The 22320-nt window shown below is 37.4% G+C and overlaps 1 protein-coding gene across 6 annotated transcripts in view; it reads left to right on the plus strand.

Annotated features, from left to right (window-relative positions):
* Window positions 1-22320, plus strand: part of TMEM132D (transmembrane protein 132D) — a 262231-nt gene that overhangs the window by 144347 nt on the left and 95564 nt on the right. For all 6 annotated transcript variants that reach the window (XM_068653581.1, XM_068653582.1, XM_068653580.1 and 3 more), the window contains one exon: window positions 16806-16989. In XM_068653581.1, coding sequence (XP_068509682.1) covers window positions 16806-16989 — 184 coding nt within the window. The remainder of the gene's footprint in view (window positions 1-16805; window positions 16990-22320) is intronic.

Raw genomic sequence — 22320 nt, forward strand, 5'->3', positions numbered from 1 at the left:
AGAAAGAAATTCATGTTGCAAAGGCTTGGTCTAATTTTATCCCAGGATATAATACAAAAAGGTTTAAAGGCAAAGGCAATTTGGAGGATGGGATACCTTACTGTCTAGAATTTCAGTTGAAGTGTAGCCCTGGGTCCTAGATGAAATATGATTACTTTTAGAGGACTTTCCTTTTCATCTGCAGCTCTGAATATGTTGTTGCTTTTGACATCCTAGGCTACAGCTAACATTTTACCATTCCAGAAGAATTCAGTGCTATTTTTAGGCATTTGAATAATGCTTTACTACTTTACATGATGTAGAGGGAACAAAGAACAGAAAACTGAACAGTCATACTCTAGGCTTACCTCTGAGGAAGGGCCACCCTAGCGGAAGGCTTGGTGGCAGGAACTAACGTTGGGTAGACAGGGTGATCTCTGCATAAAACAGGGTCTGAAAATGTGCCCTAAGTTCAAGCCAAAAATTTAAAAAAAACAAACCACAGATATGAGATGAACATACTATATTGATCTGTGGTGAATCATACAGTGATTCATGAAAAACTCATAAAATAATATCCAGATCTAAATGTTTGGGAGTCAGAACATAGCCTTATTTCCTTTTTCCACATATAGCTAAGTGGTAGTTTCATGCTTTTTGAACACTTTTGCTCACCTCTTGCTGTACTAGGCTCAAATTGAAGCAAATTGCTCTTTAAAATTGAAAGTGTCAAAGGTTGTAAAATTGCCCTGTGAAGCTCCTACTGCTCACCAAGCCAGTCAGCTCATGTACTGTCTTTTGACCTTCCTTGTATGTGTTTCTGATGCTGAATCTAACACCAGTTGAACTCCGTTGGAGCTCGTACTTTCTCTGCCTAACATCTGCAAACAAAAATATGCATTTTCTTCTGCATGGTGGACTGTGTCTTTTCTTCCTTGTCCTTCTTTTAATATTCCACTGTGACAGAATATCAAAACAACTTTTATTTCATTGGTGTAGTTTATGTCCATTTAAGCTGAAGTCTTCCCTAAATACAACTTGGCGTACCTTTATCTGGTTTGTATTTTTCTTTGAGTTGTGTGTGCTTTTTACTGCAGAAGCTAGCAGAAGGCAGTTGCTTAAGCCACAAAGCCATTTTCTTGTTTGTTTTCACTAACTTTTCCTTCTCTACACACTTATAACTTGTTGAAGTTCCCAAGCAGTGTTCTTAGTACCTTCAGCAGAGGGTGTAAAGGAAGTTACCTCCCATCTGCCTGTCCTGTGCAATGCAAAACATTCCCTCTACAAGTAAGAATTTAATCCTCCCAAGTAGCAGTGCCACCTCAGCAGGTCAGTCTCATTCCTAACATACTGTCCACTCGTTGCTGTCTGTGGTATTAGCAGAATCAAGATTGGTGGATATTAGAGATTTGCCACCTCTTATTTGGAGAAAAAATATTTTCTCATTTTATGAGCTGTTAATAGATAGAACCTGAGATTTTCACCTAATCTCACGTCTCAGGTTGTTCTAACTGATTTATATTTGTGGGCTGCTTAGGTCCTGTAGTAGCCAAATTTCTCAGTAGCCCTCAGAAGCAGAGGCCACAAAGGGACTGTGGTCAGGGACTTCAGTTCTGCTTCTGGAATTGACAAACTCTTCAGATGTGAAAATTTCTTGCAGCACTGGTGCTGTGACAATTTGGAAAAAAGTGAGCCCTGCAGCATTTGGTAGGGTTCACCAGGCTTAGCACAAACCTGACAGAATTCAGGAGCTCAGTGGAGGTTTCCAATTATCTGTTCTTCCACTTGGACTAAAACTTGCTGCTTCATCTTAGAAAAGATTTGGGTCAGAATATGAAGAACTGGGTTAGAACCAAAGGACATTGCACCTGCTTTTCTTCAGGGTGATGGTGAGTTCAAACTTCTGTCTTCATCTTCAGTGCCACTGCAGGGTGGTCTGATGGGTATGACAGTGGTCCAGGGAGTCAAGACTATTATAATGGAAACTGCATCTGTTACGATTATTATTACCACTATCAAAACGTGTTTTCTAAAAAAATGGTTAAACTGACATGTCAAGATGCCAACATATGGGGAGAATCTCAATTGCTGCACTAGGGCAAACCTGGTTTTATTTTTTTCCCCTTTTTCTCTAACCCATTCAGTATTTGAAATAACTGCATCTGCAAAATTCAGAGATAAGGCTGCAGCTGGCATGTATGGAGATTTCTTTTGCTCCCACAGTGAGGTATATAATTGACAGTAACGGCTGTAAAATCTAGAGCTCAGGGGCTAGGGTTTTTTTTCAAGCCATCACTGCAAAATACACAGTTTGATCAATGGCTGAACATTTCAGACTGTTATTAATAAATGCTAAATGTTAACGATCCACTTCAAGAATAAATAATCTAATTCAGTTTATATTCCTAACTGTTGTTTAAAAAGAAAGAGAATAATGAAAACAAATTACCCTTGATTTAAATATTAATCTTATATGGTAATTGTGCCTGAATAAATATTTCACTTACAGAGAGTAGATTGTATTTTCAAACATAGGAAACTCTGCTGTGACTGAATTCAGCACCCTGCATTTATATTTTGTAAAGAAGAGCTGAAATGCTTTGAAAGCTTTCTTCTGCTCTGTCTGTTCTGTGTGTGTCACTGTGTATTACGGCATGCCTCCATGACTGATGTATGCTAACTGAAGGAAAGAAAGGACATCAAATTGGCACAGACTCTTCACTGGGGTTGCTTCAGCCAGATCAAAATGATATATATCTTCATACAGCCAGCAGCATTCACAGCACTGGGGGCTTTGTATTGTCTAGGAATGCAAAGCACAGCTAAAAATTCTCTCTGTTGTAGTTTCAGAGGGAGCTGATACTGTAAGGCTACTAACCTAATCTAGTTATAAAATGATGTGCCACTGAACTTAGCTTCCCTAAATAGGCAACTTAGAACTCCAGTCATTTAGAAAACTGCCTCATCAGCTACTGCTTTTCTTTTTCATCACGTTTCCCTTTGCCCTGGTGAACCTTGTGGAACTCCACTGCATTGCTGAAGATTGGAATTACCACCTAAATAAACAGTCCCTAGATGTGAAGAGCTTCAAAACAAACTAATGGAGGACTTAACATCTTTATGTTAAAACCTCACGAGGTGGCCAGTTTTCCAGTTACATAATGCATAGTTTAATATGATGGAGTGAAAAATTTGGCTAGAAAAGAACTCTGTTCTGGACCTCTGACTCTTCTTTTATGCACTACTATGAGATTTGTAGCTCATGGGGACCAGGAGTGCATGGAACAGGGAGACTGACTGTTCTTCAAGGTATTCCACCCTGACAGATGCACTGAAAACAAGCCTAATCTATTAAAATAAAAGGGTGAGCATCTGGGTTTGTAGCATATCAGTGATCTAGATTTGCTTTTTACAGATCCTAGTTTAGCCCTTCTGGCCTGTTATGAAGAACAGCCAAAAGACTGAAGCCTGGTTTTCTGTGTTTGCTTCTTAGGTATGAGCACATATAGGAATTCTCAGGGAGTGTATGGTATTTTTCTGTCAGAGGGGTTAATCACTTTGTCTTTTCTCATCTCCTGGTTGCCTGCTTCCAAAAACCTTAGTAATCTGTAACCTCTATTCTTCTGTCTAGTTTTGCTCAAAGTGGTCAAATGTTACTGGAGGGAATGACAGACACACAGATTGATTGCATAATCCTTCCTTTCTTAAGGAACCAGGCTAAAATCAAAAAAGGATTGTCACAACCGCATCTTCTACTACAAAAAAAAATATTTCTCAAATAATTTTACCCTATGTAATTCTAAATGTTTCCATTTATGGTGTCTGCCAGTTGCTTTTGAGACTATTCCACTGTCCTTTTGCTCTGAGTTTGCTCCATATTTCCTGTTGTTTCTAATTTTACTCTCCTGCCTACCTGCTCTAGCAATTTTCTCTCTTTGACACTTAAATCCTTGAAGTACTTGTGGAAAGTTAGCACTTTGTGTTCCTTCTGCCTTTTAAACCTCACCTACTGATTTTTTTTTTTCAGGAAATCACCAGCCTACCTTCTGCTCTTCTTGATGTCACTGCAAGTATTGCACATTAGGGTCCTCTGAAAATCTGGAACATTATTTCTTCAACTGTTTTTAGAAAAATGTTTCCATTTTGTTCAATCATTGTGGCTCTTATTTGTACCCCATCCTGCTGTGCAATGAAAGTAGAACCAGTCAAGCAGCTTGAGTAAAGCAAAAAAGAAAATCCATGCCTAAAAATCTAGGTTATATTCACAGGCTGTAGTGGTAATTTTTGTAGTGCTATGTTCTAATTCCTCATGTCGCTTGGATGCTTTTATTACTCTTAGCAGCTGCCCATTGGATTTCTCCACACATTTTCCAAGAATCATGCTGTTGGAGGTCTGAAGTATGTTGTCTATCTGAATTTTCCAGCTTGCTTTCTTGCAGGAGATGTTTTAAGTTTATATTTTTCAAGTGGCTATTTGTTCCAACTAGTACATTCTTGCAGTTTTTCTATTACACTGAAAGTAGAGTATTGTGTATATTTGAAATGGTTTGATGTTAGCCTTGCAAAGACAGAGATCATAGATTCATTTAAGACATTAAAGTCTCAAAATTTGGCTATGAAACTATAGTGCAAGAGCAGTAAAAGTATAAAACAAAGAAGAGTCAATAATTTGAGGAAGCTAATATTTAGGTGGCTTCCATGAAATGAAATCCTGCTTGTCTTGCATGACTTTTTCACCTCTGGTCTCACAGTCATCTTCATATCAAGCTGTGCTATTCATGAAAAGAAATATGATTCACAAATTTTAATAAAGGTGGAAAATTTTGCAACACCTCTGAGTGAACATTGATCTTCACTTAGTGCTTTTCACCTTTACGTGAATGATTTATGATTTGGTTGAAAATATTAATGATTGCTAGCATTACTGAAATTAAAATAGCAATAATTAGGGTCTCCCTTCCCTTGCCTCCAGTTCTATAAAATTTATACTTCTTTTTAAATAGCTAGACATACAGCTTTCCACTGTTAGTTATAAAGAATTTTAAAGTACAGTCCTGAGATCCTTACAAGTGGAAGCAATGCAATTTTTGCTGCTGCCTAGCTCCCAGAGTTGGTGGCTGTTTCCCATAGACCCTTGTAAGATCCAAGGTTTATATCTTCAAACATATTGATAAAAATGGCTTTAAAGCCCAAATGACACTAATTGGAAGATTGCCACATAGTAATGAAGCTTATGTGGTGTAATATGTCCACCTTGGCATGAGATTCTCTCTCTTGTTAGGTTATATTTCATGAAATATTTCACTAATTCATGCCATATCTGTTTTTCTCTCTCCTCCAATTTTCTAGTTACAAGTTTGGTCATGTTATTGGTTTTACCAAAACAACACTTTACTTTGGAAATGGCAAACGGTTGTAGTTACATTCTGACAGTGTATTGAGATGAGGTAGTGAGAACTATTGTTTCTCAACCTGACTAGTCATATCAGTGAGTATTTAAAGTTCTCTTAATTTTTTCTGCAGAAATGTAGTTCATTTGTTTACTTATGCATTGGGGTAGGAAAGGAGTTGTTGGGCTGGAGGTCATTTGAGGACACAAAAATGTGGAAGGAATAATTTTGAATGAGAGCTATTATCAGCCATTACACGTTTCCAGAAGGTCTGCAGACCTATTTATTGTTTTGCTATGAGTGCTCGTTGTAGGAAGTGGAGCTACATTTGGCCACACTATCCATTTGAGTGTCTGGAGTGTGCTCTGATCTGGTTGTTCTGAGGAATGGCTCCTAGAAGCCTTCAGATCCAGCCAGAGTGGCTCCTCTGGCTGCTTTAACCATCAGAATAATCAGGTTCTGGAAGAGGCTTTCAGGGGAATAGAGGGATTAAGAAGCCCTAAGTACTTTTACAATTGAGCTTGATAAATTTATCAAGAGATTATATGATGTGGTGGTTGCAGTAGCAAGGAACTATCCATATGGACCAAGATGTCTTCCTGCCCAGACCAGCATATAAGTGCAGCTCTGTCTTCCTTTCTGTGCTGAAATTTTTTAAACTAGAATGAATGATTATAGCTTTCATATTCATATGCTGGTCTGCATTTGCTTTAGCAGCTCCTGGACCACTTGCATGTAAAAGATTAGGACTGCTTGATAATCAATTGCTTATGGTCAGATAGGAAATATATCTGGATACACATTCACAAACTATCCTGGAAGTAGTTTGCTGATCTCAAGGTACCTTCTAGTGGATAATTCTCTTGCCCTTGCTATTTTCTTCATAACTTGCCCTTACTATTTTCTTCATTGCAATTCCTCAGAGACCATCCAAGCAGTACCAGGCCAATCTCCCCTTATACCTCACCAATCCCTCTGAGCTCAGGTGCAGCTCAACCTCAGGCTAAGAAGGGGGGAAAAGCCAGGTGTGTCAGCAGTGGATGCAATGAGACCCAAAATGATTACATTGCTTGATTTAATGGCATAGTTCATGCTAATGAGAATGAGTTCTGTGACCTTCTGAACTACCACAATTTTTAATGTCACAAGTACATCAAAAGCTATGATTTGTTTTGACAGGGCCTAGAACTCAACTGCAAACCCCTGTCATCATCCTGTCTGTATGATTTCATCATGACTATCAGATTATCTCAAGGTTTACAGAGGATAAACATCTGCTCAAATACAAAAACTATACCATATCTGGAGCAGGGAAGTGGTTCTGTGTCTTGATTGTTGCAAAGTAATTTCGTGAGTGTACCTCTCAGTACAGGTTGAAATATATTGATATTTATTGATAATATTAGCCAAGGTTGAAATATACTGATAAAGGAAAACAAATGTACATATTGCTGTAGTATGTGCAGAAATATCTCTTTCATACTGCCTACTTTAACTTATATAATATACAAAACAGAGATGAATATTCATATATGCACGTATAATCATCGTCTGATGATAAAAATCGGTAAAGAACAAGTTTTGTCATTGAAACCGTAGAAGCTTTATAACAGGTAGGAACCTGTCTTTCTGCATGTTCATATCATTCCCCAAATAGTTATATATTTTACTAGACTTTTAATATTTAAGTTCTCAATCAGGTCTTTAGTCCATTTCCTCTACTGTATGGCTCTTTTCACGAGGGTCTCATTTTCCCTTGAAGTGCAGCACATGCTAATGGCATTGATGAAATAAATGCTGCATTTTAAACAGTTTGGTTCTGCTGAAGTTTGTGAGTGCTGTGCAGCTAGCAAATGGGACTGTGAAAGTGAATGGATGAAAAACAGAAGTGGCAGGTTCCCATTTAATGCTGGTGATTGGATGCTGTTTTGCTGCAGGGCAGACAGCCTTGGAAATAGCCTGGCAGAGCATGGTGTTATTTAATTTTCAAGTTTTAGTAAATGTAGTCTCTTGATAACACCTTTCTTTGCATACACTCAGATCCATTATTTTCCATAAAGAATTTGTTCATGAAAGTGATTTTTCTTATCATTGCATATTAATAGTGTCTTTCAATTAAAGATGAACTGAATAGTTTGTGAAATTACTTCTGGTGGAAGAGAAGAGAAGCCTAACAAGCAACAAGATGACTTCTAGTTACTTGGTAACAGCCAAGTTTCAAACCTTTAAGAGCTGATGGAAGAGGATAAGACTCTATTCTTAATATACTCTGTGTATAAGGACACAGGCAGGCATAAGACCTAAGGGTACCTTCTAGTGGTACATGGGTGTTAATATGAGTGCAGATGTAAGTGCTCAGGCTATCTTGGTATTTTCATAGGGTCACAGAAAGGATTCTGAATAATATGTTCCTTTGGAAAGCCACATGTGAGGATTTAAAACATTCTAACTTAATCTAAATTTGAAATTGGCCCTGCTCTGATGAAGGCATTAGACCAGATGGTTTTCAGAGGTCCTTTCCAAGCAAGTTTATTCTATGTTACTTTATTTGGAATACAATTTATGTCAGCTCAGAGCTTTTTCAAAAAGGGGAAGGGAGGGTGGAGCAATTTTAGATATTCTTTCTTCAGTTTATGTTTTCATGTTATTGCTTAAAAATAAGAAAGAAAGATTTCCGAAGCTCTTTTTTAATATTAAGGAAGCTGGAAAGGGTTTCTTTCTCTTTTGATTCTTGACTTGAACATTTGGGTAAAGAAAACAGTTTCTTTTTTTATTTGAAAAGAACTTTGCACTTTTGCAAGATGTTTGAATTCAGCAGAAATACTTGCTGAACAGTTCACAGCAGAGGAAGTTCCTATAGTGAGGATCCTAATCTCATTTATTGAATATATTCTGGCATATCTGAAAAAGGATCTAATTTTAAAATATATATCCAGGCCTTGAGTCTTGTGAAATGTAGTGCAGCATTCATATATAATTACATTTGTTGAACAAGTATGGACACTAACAAGAAAGGCATAAAAAGGACGTGTTATAGATCTCACCTTGGAGATATTAATGGCCTACGTACTAAGAAGAGTCACAGAGTCATTAAGGTTGGAAAAGACCTCCAAGATCATCTGGTCCAACCATACCCCTACCACCAATATCACCCACTAAACCATGTCCCTAAGCACCACATCCAACCTCTCCTTGAACACCCCCAGGGACGGTGATTCCATCACTTCCTTGGGCAACCCATCCCAATGGGTGACTGCTCTTTCTGGGAAGTTGTTTCTCCTAATTTCCAACCTGGTAATCAGTGATAGGATGTGCGGGAATGACACAAAACTCACCAAGGGAGGTTCAGACTGGACATTAGGAAAAAAAATATTTACCATGAGGGTGGTCAAACACTGAAACAGGCTTTCTGGAGAGGTGAATGATGCCCCCTGCCTGTCAGTGCTTGAGAGCCATTTGGACAATGACTTCATCAACACACTTTAACTTGTGGTTATCACTGAAGTGGTTAGGCAGTGGGAATCAATTATCTTTGTAGATAACACTTCCAACTGAAGTGTTCTATTCTATGCTATAAATAAGGGCTTTTAGGCAGGTAAATATTTGTTGGATGAATTAGTTAAATTTTGCTGCAGGGTGGTGTACTGAGCACAGTGCTTTATGCTGTGGTTTAGTATGCTGGGTTTACTCAATAGCAAATATTTGCTGCACTCTCCCTGTAATTTCTGACTAAGAAAATACAGAGTCTCATTCCCTGCTGGCTGATTGGTGTCATGTTGATGCGGCAACTCCCTTTCAGTAAAGCTTTCTTTCATTTTCAGGAGATAGTGATATTGAAGTGGTGGTGACATTGTTATATGCCTGGGAAATTGTAACGTGAATGAAATATGTATGGCTTTTTTTTTTTTTTTTAATTATTTTATTTTTTTTAGGAAGACTTATTGACCTAAGTGCATAGGCCTGGGGGTCATAACTAGGAGTCAGGTTCCTGTAGCTCTTCAAGTCCTAGGCAAGCCAAGGATCTGGAATTAACATGTCACTCCCATGTGCACTAAGGTGTTATTTCATTGAAATGAAACCAGGCCTTTATACCTGGTTTTCCTACGCCTAAAATTGCCATTATCTATATCCTATTTGTAGTTTTTGTCAGTTCAGAAAATAATCATTACTTTCTGCAGCTGTCTTGTAGAGCGTAGTCTGATCCTTAGATGGACCCTATAGAAACTTGCCCAATTAGTCACAGTCACTTTTGGCTGTACATGTATGTCTGGTTCACTACAGCATGCTGTTTTATCACACTTAAATGTGAGTTGTGCTACAATAATCATTATTTTTATGCTGAGGACAGTAAAAAACATCTGGTAGAGAAACCTAGATTGACAATACATTTGTAGTGTTTTATTAGACTTTACTTACTGTCAGTAAAACTGTTTTCTTAGCCCTGCAATTCAATCCCACCTGCATAGTAACCGTTTTTTTTTTTTTTTCTGCCGTTGTCTCATGATAGGGCCACATCAAAAGTTCTTGATGTTTACTGACTACTGTGTTAAATAATTTACTGAATGATTATTAGACTGGATGTGATAAAGTCAATGTTGATTTATCATTCCCTTAGCATAATATGGTAGGTGATCTCTGGATCTACATGTATTATGTCAAGAGAAGGTTCTGAACTGAAATGCTGTGTTGGTGGGAAACTACATTTTAAATTTATATATTAAAACATTTGCTAAGTTTTATCCACTTTTGAATGATTTGAGTTATTTGGGAAAAATGCTATCAACAGCTGGAAAATTGTATAGTGAATAATTTATTTGAAAATAGAAAAAATAAATAAATAAATAAATAAGCAAATATTTCTCAACTGACACTGCTGATGGCATGCTCCAGAGATGAATCAATTTTTTTAAAGAACTTTATTATATGATTAGCAGACTCATTTTTTGGTAATTTTTCTTGCTAGTTGTTTCACTTCATACACCTATTCCTGAAGAAAAATGACTTTTCATCCTACCCATCACTGAATTTTTAATAGTAAGATGACAATGAATAAAATTAAACTTTAATGTACTGCTGTATGTATCACCTTATCTTGATATATCAGTGATGAGTAATGATCTTCTCTGTAATACAGTGGGCTTGATTCTACAGATATTGGATTTTTAGTGTTCCCTCTCACCTTGGGAAGGTCTGAGCCCTTTGCCTTACTTTCCTGTCTAAAATAAGATTTTTTCATCCTTTCTGCAATTTGTTTAGACAGATATCAGGGACTGATGCGTTCAGTATGTGTACTAGTTTACCGCTAACATATGGTGCAGGTGTTGCACCATATTGTTTGTTATTCTGTTTGTTTATTTTGTAAACTCAAGCATTTTATCATCAACAGCAAAGGAGGGGTGGAAATCTTGCACAGTTTGCCAGCCAGCTTCATATCTTCTGAATGGATTTGGGGGATCAGGCATTAGATATGTGCTCATCAGCTAAGCCAGTTCCTCAGCTAGTGAAAAGCAGCATCATGTCATAACCTTGTGATATTTAACATCAAATCTACAATATTTAATTTTTACCTTACATCTCAGTTATATGAATAAAATAGTTTACTGAAATTCTGCAATTTTATCACACATAGATGCTTGTCCAGAAAAGCCCCAAAATATTCATTGATTGCAATCTTGCTCGGAAACAAGAAGGAAAAGGCAATCAGATTCATTACAATAAAGAATGTCTCCTTGCCTGTAAGATTATTTTGTGGGCTCTTAGCTTATATTTTTTTGTACATATGAGGCTGGTAAAAAAAAAAAAAAAAAAAAAAAAAGTGTTTAGTGTTTTCATCTGGCAAGACAGATGACAGCAAACTATAAAACATTTCTGCAACCCAAAAGAAAAATAGTTTCCAAAGATTGTACATCAGCAGCAGAATGCTTTTCTCAGCTTTGTCCCCCTATACCCCCTATATTGTACTGAAGAGTTCAAATCTTGCCTGAAGCAGACACGTTTGTATGCATTGTTTTAGGGCAGGCTTGCAAAGGGAAACTAAAGATAGCACATTTTGATGGCTGAAGTTGAAAACAAAACAGACAAACACACACCAAAAAAAAGATTAAACGTGGTTGTGAAGTTTAAAACCATCATTCATCACTGGGTGAACTGGAAGAAGTTAGCAGCATTTCCAAAGCAGTCTTATTCTGTGGTGATGAGCATTAAAGAAAAGCCCAAATGAATTAACTTATGCTAACACGTGGTTCTCCCTTTTCATTCTGTGCTTTTTGTCAGTGTTGGTGTTATGGTCTCCTTGCCCGTAATCCCACATTTTGGATTTACGCATCCTAAACATGTAATTTCTAAGATGCTATCAAACATGCCACACAGAAGTAGTTTATTGCATTGCAAGTACCTGTTTATGCAGCAGCAATGTGATCTCTATCTCTCTAGCAAATGAGGAGAGAAATGCAAATGTGCCCCCCTGCCACAACAGTTTGAGTTCTAACGTAAAGGTTTCTTAAATAAATAACCATACCCTCTCCTGGAACCAGAGCTGTGGGTATTTGTGAAGAATTCAGCAAAGACTAGACAGGTAATCTTTTCCTGGTGAAAATAAACTGAAAGGTTATCAGGATCCTTTCCTGACTAGTTTAAATATTCGTGAAAAGATTGACTCAATTAAGATGAAAAATTTAACCTAAGTTTTCTTTTTTGTCTGTGCCAGCACCATCTTTCAAATTCATCTGGATTTTCTGGGTCTTCATTCTTACAAAGCACTTACACACTGCAAGCCTCCTTGCTTATTTTTCCATCTTTCTCCTTTTATCTACATTTCAGAGTTCATTTTCTACTTTTCTCTCTCATGCATCCATCTGCAACAGGTCATTTTTCTTTTTCTCTCTTTTTTCCACTCTTTTTTCCCCTCTTCCTTTTCCTCTTCCTCTTCCTCTTCCTCTTCCTCTTCCTCTTCCTCTTCCTCTTCCTTTTTCTTCAATTCTTCTAGTGTATTCGTCCTTTTTTCGCCACCCAAAATCTATTTAGAGGGAAGACAGCATGTTACTTTGTTGCATGTTCTCATAGAACTGCAAAACAGATGAAGTTCACTGGCTTCTGGCACTGTGAGGAATATGCTGCCATACAGGAGCATAAATGCAATTCCTGTGAGTTGTGGAGCTGGGGAGAGATTGTTAAGCAGAACACGGAGACAAATGCACTGAAGGAAAGGTTTCTTCTGTAGTGGTCCTCTGAATTCCATTTGACCTCCCTATATTTGGTTAGGAAACAAGCATCTTTTGATGATAATACAGGAGAAATGATTTGCTGTTATGAAAGGGATGGGCAGAAAAGTGTGAAACTGCTCTTAGTGAAATTGTTTAAATTCTGAAGAATGTACCATAGGAAAAGCTTTTCAAAATAAAATAAAATTATATGCATGTATATATATATATATATATATATATATAAGAAATGAATTGGTTTGAAAAAAATAGAGTTTTGTTACTTTATTATGCTTTATTCTACATTTCATATCTTTTACATTATTTCCTACCACATGAGAATGAAGTTGTATTTAACACATATTGCCACTGCTGACTCCATGCAGTGGCAAGGCAGATGACAGCAAACCATAAAACCTTTCTGCAACCCAACTGATAGAGCTGGAAATAGCTAGCATGGTGTGTTATCTGGTATGACAACATAGCATATTATTTTTACCCAAAAGTTTGTATTTATTTTGAAATAACTTCATTTCTGAAATTTTTGAGGACAGCCACCACTTTGTGGTGTATAAGTTATCTTATTCCTCTTTTTATGGGGAAGTCATTTTCAGTTTAATTTTCTCTCCTGTAAAATGGGGATAACGGTTTTCACAAACTCCCTGAGATCTCATGGGGTCAGCTGTGTGGCTGACTGCCTTCTTTCACGCTAGAAAGTTTTTCCAGTTATCTGTGGAAATATTTATTCCTTTTCTGAGTGCTGTTGTTCCACCTCAGCCCAGCCTGTGCAGTGTTTCAGGCCACAGATTCTTCCAATATCCAGCAAGAGAGGTGCTGGAGACATGGCTATGTATGCAGAGCTAGAAAAGAATAAAAATTGCATTTTCTTTCTTTGTTCTCCCCAAGGCTCTTTCATTAACATTCCTATGATATATCTTATTTAGCATATTCATGGCTTTAGGGTTCCTTTGTCTGTTATAGTGTTCTAAAGATGGTGATAAAATTTTATATGTAGTGTTACAAGAAACATTAAATGCCTGGTCATTTTAGTAGGTTCAGAACAAATCTTGTTTTGTGAGCATTATATGAAGATCAAAGCTGATACCACAGCTAGTGAAATCAGGAATGGGATACTTCAATCGACTGCCACTACCAACATTCAGTAGCTATTCTTGGATTTACGGGGTCTCTGCTTGAACTTGCCTTGAAGGGCACACCAGCCCTGAAGACTCAAAAGAGTGGCAGGTTTTCTCTTTAAAGAAACTTGACATAAAGGCTTAGGTGTTAGCAATTGGCCATGGGCCTTGATACCAGCCTACCTGATTTAAAATGACTCCCATGCCGAAACGGCAGAAGGAAGAAAAAAATTATGCTGGCCTTAGTCAGGGATGTGAGAAGAAACAGGTGCAGAACAGCTCTGTGGAGGAGGCAATACTCCCCTAGAGAGAGGACAGCCATTCACATTCCTAATTTGTCAGAACTGCTTGATCTTTTGCTGGACAGGAACTAAAAGGCTGTTTAAGAAACACAGTACAAACGTGCTTGTGCTGTCCTGGCTGACAGGAGGAAAGACCAGACCCTTCCAATCAAGTTTATGTTATTTTTTTCCCAGTTTGTCTTGCTTGTCTGAATTGGACTTTTAAAAGGGTCCGCATGACACACAGCTCAGTGTGACTCTGAGCACAAAGAGAGTCTATTGGCACCACAATGAACTCTATTGCAGTTTAACTCTCAATTCTAAGCAGTAAATTTCAGAAATAGAAAACTCCAATGTGAAGGATTTGACTTTAAATTAGCACCAAGAACTGTTTCACTTTGACCACTCCTCAGCTCAACTTGGATTGCTATATCTGCTTTTAGGGAGAAGTTAAAAGAAAACACTTCCACTATTTTGGGATCACTGTAGTTTAACATGTAGTGTAACATGGGAAGAGTAGTTCAAGAATATAAGGACCATGCTTCACTTCCCAATTCCCATCTTTTCTACTCCCTTTCAATTCTCCTTTGTTTTCCTATGTTCTAATATTTTTTTCTCCCTTTCCCCTAATCCCTAACATACCTGGGAAAAGACTAGGTTGGTTACCTTTCTCAAAGATCCTTTTGGCAGTTATAAGTTTTTCTGTTCTCAGCCCTGCGGTTCCCTCCTGTGCAGCAGTGGCTCATTGCTGTGACAGCACACATTGCTGGTGACATCACCAATTCTGCAGAGCTGACAACTAGTAGCAGCAGACACCAATGCAATAATATAGACAGGTACCCTGAACAGAATCTCAAAACCAAGGCTCAATATATGATGATTCAATTAGTTCTTTAAATGCTGTAGTTGTGACAGAACATACCATACAAAACAGGACTGCTGTCAGGTATTTATAGGCAATGCATTGCATTGCCCATTTCTGTTCACGCAATTAAGGTAACTGGGTTTCAGTAGTCACAGCTGCATACAGTAGCTTTCTGATCCTACCTAGGTGCTTTATTTTATTTTATTTTATTTTATTTTATTTTATTTTATTTTATTTTATTTTATTTTATTTTATTTTATTTTATTTTATTTTATTTTATTTTATTTTATTTTATTTTTATACAAGGAATATTGTATAAATGAATAACTCAATACAATGTGTTCCATTTTGGAAAGGCAGAGGCTCCCTTTAAATTTATCCAGGATCACAAGGTCTCAATACATCCATTAAAATACAAACCTTAAAGATGATCAGGTAAAATTCTTCAAGCAGTAGCTTTAGATAAAGCATTGCTTTCGATAAAGCATTGGATTTAGCCAGATAACATCTCTGGGTATTTTGGGAAGAGTTCCAAAGATGGGCTGTTGTCATAACTAGCCTTCGTTACAAAGTATGTCTGGTTTTAGCTCTTTTTCCACATCAGCTAAGAAAACCTGTTGGGTTTTGGGCACTTTTTTTTTTTTTTTTTGTGCGTGTGTGTGTATCTTTAATCAGTTCCTGAAATGTTTTCTCTTTCTTCTAGATACACTCTCCAGCTCAAGTGGCTTGCGTCACTTCAGTATTGTGACATTCTTTCACTCCTTGAGTGTTATCCCACTGAAAGAAATTCTGTTCTTTCCTTTCCCTCCAAACCAACACTGACAATTTGTTTGGCCTTCGATGCTTCAGAAGTAAAAGCACTGTCATTCTCAGTGCCCTGTGGATTTCTGTATTGCTAAGAATCTCTGCATTCCTCAGCTTTACAGTGTATTGAGTATTTTCATGTCTCTATAAGTACCACTGGACTACGGAGCTCACCTTGCCAACATACGCAATAGAAACTTTACTGCATTGCTTTCTGTATAATAGCTGATTTTATAACAAGCTTTGGAGGAACTGCACCTTTGAGTCCCTTTCAAAATTTACCTCTTTACATTTCAGCTTTATGGTATTCACTTGTAGAAGAACTATGTAATCTTATAGGAAGAACAGCATATAAAGACAAAGTAGCATTGATAAGGTGTCAGTAACCCCAATATTGCCAGACTATACTGTCTATACTATATCTTGTAAGTCTTTATTCTTTTCTTTTTTCTTTTTTTCTTTTTTTTTTCCTTTTTTTTTTTAACTCAAGGATGGATTGTGGCAGGATTGTCTAACCATGAATAATCCAGTTTTGTAACTCTCCGCTCCCACAACAAACTAAATTAGATATTATTATTAGTTTAGAAGAGAATAAAACTGAGCTTCAGACATTCTCAAGGTAGCAACATATCCAAAAATGAAATCCAGGTTCTCTGATCCTCTGCTTCTAGCTGTCCAGGTTCATGGATCCCATTCAAGTGCTGTTCCATGCCTCCTTTTTAAAAAAGCAGACTATTTTTAATACAGTGCTTTCTTATTTCAAGGAGTGATTCCCTTTAGATTTGCTCATTTTTTGCTTAAATGGGGAGGAAATAACAATTTGCTCATTATCAAGGGAGCCTTGGAGTCAGGTTTTTTAGTCTGTGTGGATAGCTTGTTTGTAGCCTTACCCTTAGATTTACCTTGATCTGCTTTTGTTTATCCATCTGTAAAATGGAGCAATGCCATGTCCCTGAGTTTTACTGAGTCATTTGGAAAATACCCTGAGATTTTAAGACAAGTTGAAATGATTAATTCATTATTAAATCCATCATCCCACCAAACTCTCTCTGGAAGAGTCTAAATCCAATGTTTTATTAATATAAGAGCAATTATATTACTGGCTTATCAGTCATATGAATGGAACCTTTCTTTTTCTTTATTTCTTCCAGTGCGGATGGTCCATCCTCTGAAGTCATGCAGATAGATTTTGAAATTGAAGATTTAACTGACCTACCTGGGACCCAGCTCATCACATGGCAAGTAGAATATCCTGGAGACACAACATCTGATCTAGGAGTCTCCAAGGTCTATGTAAGCCAGAAGGACCTGGTAGGAGTTCTCCCTTTGGCTATGGTAAGAAACTGTCAGACATTCTGCAAGTTCTTAATATTGCTGTACAACTCTAGTGTCTGATGGATGCAAGTGATCTGCTGAAAGGATGGGGAACTGTTTTAGCACCTTGAGAAACAGATTTTAACTCATGAAGTTTTGCTTCATACAGTGATTCACTGCATGAGGGCAAATTACAGCTACCGATGGAAGGTGTTGTTATGCTCTCTTTGATGTATACACTGACTTCTTGGAGCAGGAGCTGAGTTCATGGCATTCCCAGTATTCAGACCTCACTCCTGTTTCATCGAGTAGTATTGTATAGTATCAGTTAATATGTCTTACTTGAATCACAGGTAGTCTTACATTTGGTCTAGGGTTTGGGGACTTCCTGAAACATTTCTTTCTGCTTTTTAATTGTGACTACATGGTTATTTGGGAGTGAGAGGAGAAGTAATGCTCATGGCATGAATTCTGAGTAATTTTGAATTGCCTCAGAAACATAAATTATAGTACATAAATAACAGTCTATTCTACATAAATGCATTGAAATGGGCTGCTTTGCTTCACCATCAGAGTGCAAACTACAGGGTTTGAAAAATACCTGATCCTTCATCCTTGATCTTACCTTAAAAAATAACAGTTAGATATTCAAATTCCAAGTCCAAGCTGGATTTTGTGAGCTTCATCTTCTCTCCACATTTCTTCTTCATCAGGGATGAAGTGCAGTTTTCTGAGGTCTGACTACCTCATTTTTGTTCTTAGACCATCTGTTAGAAAATGTTGACACAATATAATTTAGCAGTGAAAGAAAAACAAAAAACAACCTCAAAATCTTTAAAAAAAATGTAATCTGGATGGTTGCCTAGTGATAGCCAGTTAATTATGCCATTACTGAAGGCTGGGGGTCTTCTCTGTACTTCCAGACCCATGGAGCTAATGATGACTATTACTATAATTTACCAACTTTAGAACTACTCACATGTTGTGATGCTTTATTTCACTAAAAACATTTCTTCTCATTTGTAATGTCTCATGCTTTCATTACCATACAGCTGTATGTCACATTTGAAACAGGTCTTTCCATCTTGAATTGTGGCTATCTAACAAATCAGTTATATACCTAATCCCTTTGTTTTGCACAACTCTTCATGGACTAGTTTCTGCTGTTGAGCAGTGGGTGGTCTCTGTTGGTTTCTTGATAAAAGAAGAGGATTTCAGGTCTTCAGATTGGACCCTAACGTGCAGGCACACAAGTTCTGAAGTACTGAGGTCTAAGGCTGTAGAGGTGATATGATTTACATAATCTGAATTGTGGGGATTTGGTTAGCTCCATTCCTTAATGAAAAGATAATTATTTTTTTTTCCTGTTGGTTCTATTGGTTGCAGAAAACACTGGTTCTTCTCACACACGTCCATGATCCATGACTGCTTTAGTATAAAGCAATAAAGTGACCAAAAAAAATCATAAGAGCAAAGATTCTCCTGGCAGTTCCTACAAGTAAGCACACTCTCTTCATTTCCATTAGAAGATGAAAAAAAGCCAGCCTATTTTCCAGAAGCAAAAAATTCAAAGGTCATATAAAGTCTATAAAGTTATCAGTAGGTGACATTTTACAAGGCGACAGGTGTTGGTATAATGGGTTACAGAGAATGCAAAGATAAATGGTAGTGATCCTCTAATTACTGAGAAACTTGTAATAGTTTTAACCTTCTTTGCATTAACTGGACTATCAGGGAAGAAACTCTGGGGTATCACAAATCTCCAAATATTTGCAGCACCTCACTTTGTACTTAGGAAATGATGATTCAGGTGCAGACCTTTCAAGATGTAGATTAGTTTGGTACTTCACATTTCTCTGTGAATTTAACATAGCCGGTATGTAATTTAAAATTTTAAAATAATAATAATAAAAAGGAATAAATCCTATTTCTCCATTTAGGAAGAACCACAATGAAAATAAAGTGCTATATTATTTCTCTACTTCTAGAGACCGGGGTTAATTTGGGTTAATGTTGCTGGGCTTCTTAGCAGAACATTTAATTTCATGTTTAGAAACACCAAAAAGAAATGCTGTTGAATATTTCAATTACAGATTAATTTTTCAAAGGAACCATTTTACTGCTTTTACATTACAGAGCTTTGGTTTTTGTTTGTTTTTAATTGACAAACACATACCACCTCTGCACCATCTTTCTTTTCTGTAGTCTTTTCTGACAGCTATTATGGATTTGTAAATTGCAAAGCAGAAGATTGGCCAATTTAGAGCTTCCTGTTTTCTTGTTTCAAAACTTTACAAAATGCTAGAACAGAAAGACTTAAATACCAATATCAGGAGACACTGGCAATACCTACCTTGTGCTGAAGTTATTAGGACACTTGCTACAATAACCTTACCTTTTGCCAGTGTTTATTTTTTTGGCTGTGGCATATTAGCATTCCAGATTTTGAGACCCCTGCAGGATCCTACACCAGTAACAACAACACAAGATGCAGAAGAGCAGTCTAGAATATTGATGAGAAAAGCTGTAGTGTGTATTTTATGTATGTGTGGGTATCATAAATGCTGATATTTCCAACACTTTAATAACAGTTTTTCTAATTATGAAATGTAACAGAACCCATCATAGTAAGCTGTGCATGGGACCCCAGCCAGCCATTGTTAGCAGAATGGGAGTAGCATGGGAGAAGCTGTTTAATTTGAGAACATTGTGAGAGCCTGTGAGCACCTGTTTGGATATTTGCAATGCATGATACTTTCCCTGAAGCCTGATGAAATACAGGCAAAGTTGTTTATCTAGGGCTATAAAAAGTTGTTAGCCTTTTACCATGATTGCTTTGTGGTGCCTCTTATAGCCATGTAGTGATGTCTTGCCTTGTTGGCAGAAACTAAAACACCCACTAAACCACTGTGGAAGAGGCAGGTATTTTTGTGGAATAATTTTCTTCACCAGCACAACTTGTGCTATCATTTGTACGTTCCTTGCATGGCCGCTATCTCACCCTGCTTCCGTTTCCCTGCCAACTCTCTCACCATAATAGGGTCTAGGTCCCCAGGTAATGTGTGGCCAGGGAACTTGAGAAGAGCACTCATAAGAAAATGCTGATCGGTATGAGAATTATAGAGTTCTGGACAAGGAATGCCAGTGGACAACTATATGGTAATTACTGGTAATTTTGCACTTTGAAAAAAAATCACAAGTGAATAGTGAAGAATGGAAATACCTTCTATTTAATTGTTTATTGTCAACTAACATGCATATTAATTATCATCCTTCTTGTAAAATTCACCTGCAGTAGGATATCCATTGAGACACAAAACCTTGCACCTCGTAAGACCTCTGAAGTAAGTTTCTAAAAAGACATATGGTCCATTCATTCATTAATGGTCTTGTTCATGCTAAACTGCTGAGTTTTTTTGAGTTGAGGATTGGCAATGTAGTGTGACAGCCAGTGAGAATACATGCCTGAATATTCTAGAATATGACTTTATATTATGTTGACATCCAAGAGAATCAGCTTCCAATTCCTATTTGACTCCTTTTTCTTCCCTGTTCTACTTCACTCTTGTTTTGTTAGATGATGAATGGCATGGATTTAATCACTCAAACTGTGCATTTGCTGCTATTGATTATTGTTGGTTTTTAAACATTCTGTCAGCTCTTTCATAATTGTGATGTTCACCTTTTGTTGAACCTTAATGATTAGGTAAGGATGAGAGACACATGAGGTTCTGTAGTAGCCATCTGTGTACATACCAGATAATCCCTACTGAGAAAGGCAGAGGGCAGATATGACATGCTGGTAAATGGATAAGTTGAAATCTATTCTGTAAATAAATATAATAAAAATGGTGAATAAAAAAATGCCTGGGCTGGTTCTTAAGTGAACCAGCTCTGGATCTGTAAATCACCCATTTTCTCTGTATATATGCCGTAAACCTATTCTGTCTGTGCTGTCACTTTATTTAATAACCTGATAAGGAATAAGGGCAAAATACCTGCTTCATAAATCTCACAGGGGGAGATGTTGGTTCCAGGGTTGTTAAATCCCTTTTTAGAGTAGTCTTTTGACTGGAAAATATAGTGTGTTAACTTTGCTTTCCCTTACAATACAGAAAAAATATATGCAGAATGCCCTGTGTCCCTTCAGAAATTTCTTGAAAGGGTTGAAGGTTTCTGACCTTTAATTTTTGATTGCACTTATATTTTAAACTTATAAATCAACAAATTAATTTTAGAATCAGCTTGACTTACACAAATATAAGTTGTCCTGAAGTCTGAAGCATTTTACTGGGTTTAAAAATACATCTGTGGACCAGTGTTTCAGGTGGTGGTAGTACATAAGCTGATGAAGAAGCCAGGGCATTTGGGAACTCCCTTGTGTTTTCAAAGCCTATGAATCTGCCTTGTTTTCTGGAGCAATACAGTCTTGAGACTCCTCAGCCCTTACAGACGAACTTATCTTAATGCCATGTATAATAGTTGGCCTTGTATCATCTGTGCAGCCAGAAAACAGCAAAATTATGCCTTCTGGAGAAAGAATCCTTGAGTGCTGCAGAGTCATGGTAACAGTGGCTCAGCAGCCCTGGATTGCCTCATGCTGATCATGGTATTCATATTTTGGAACTGATAATTTGGCATTCTTGCTGCCCAAAGAATCTCAAGCTCACTGGCAGGCAGGCCTGTCAGTGACTAGCAGCACAGGCTTCCTTCAGTCTTTTATCAAATTCAGCTCTGTTTTGAAGCATGGTTAGCTTTACACCCGTGTATCCATGGAGTGTCTGTCTTTCCTTCTTATTAAATACACTGGGACAGCCCTTAGCTATGTTTATAATCTAGTCAGCATCAACCTAAAAATTAACCATATTATTAGAGAAGTAAAATGGACAGGAAGAAAAGATGGGATCTGAAACATGATTAATGGTGCAGCGGTGAGGTTACAGGCTGCTTGGCAGAGGCAAGAGCTCCAAAGACAACCTTCCATCCCTCCCAGCCATATTTTAGTAGGCAAAGGTGGATGGTGAACCATGAATTATGGACTTGTATTAGCAACTGAGCTTCCATTATCTCTGGTTTTGGCCCATTATTTATCTTCCTCAAGCAGTGTAATATCAGCTTCCAAGTGAGGTGTGAGACAGAGATAGATTTAAATCAGAAGTAGAAAAAAAACTCTGAGAAGCAATTCCTGATTTATGACAGGCTTAAACATAGTGTCAGTGACCAAAGTCCAGCTCATTACTTTACAGCAAACAGGTTGTAACAAAGGCATAGAATTATTCCTACTCATCTGACCCTACCAAGGAGTCTCAGCTTGGTGAGCTGTCCCTGTTCTCAGAAGAACACACACATTCA

The sequence above is a fragment of the Anas acuta genome, chromosome 17 (genome assembly GCF_963932015.1).
Source record: "Anas acuta chromosome 17, bAnaAcu1.1, whole genome shotgun sequence".
In the NCBI taxonomy this organism is placed as follows: Eukaryota; Metazoa; Chordata; class Aves; order Anseriformes; family Anatidae; genus Anas; species Anas acuta.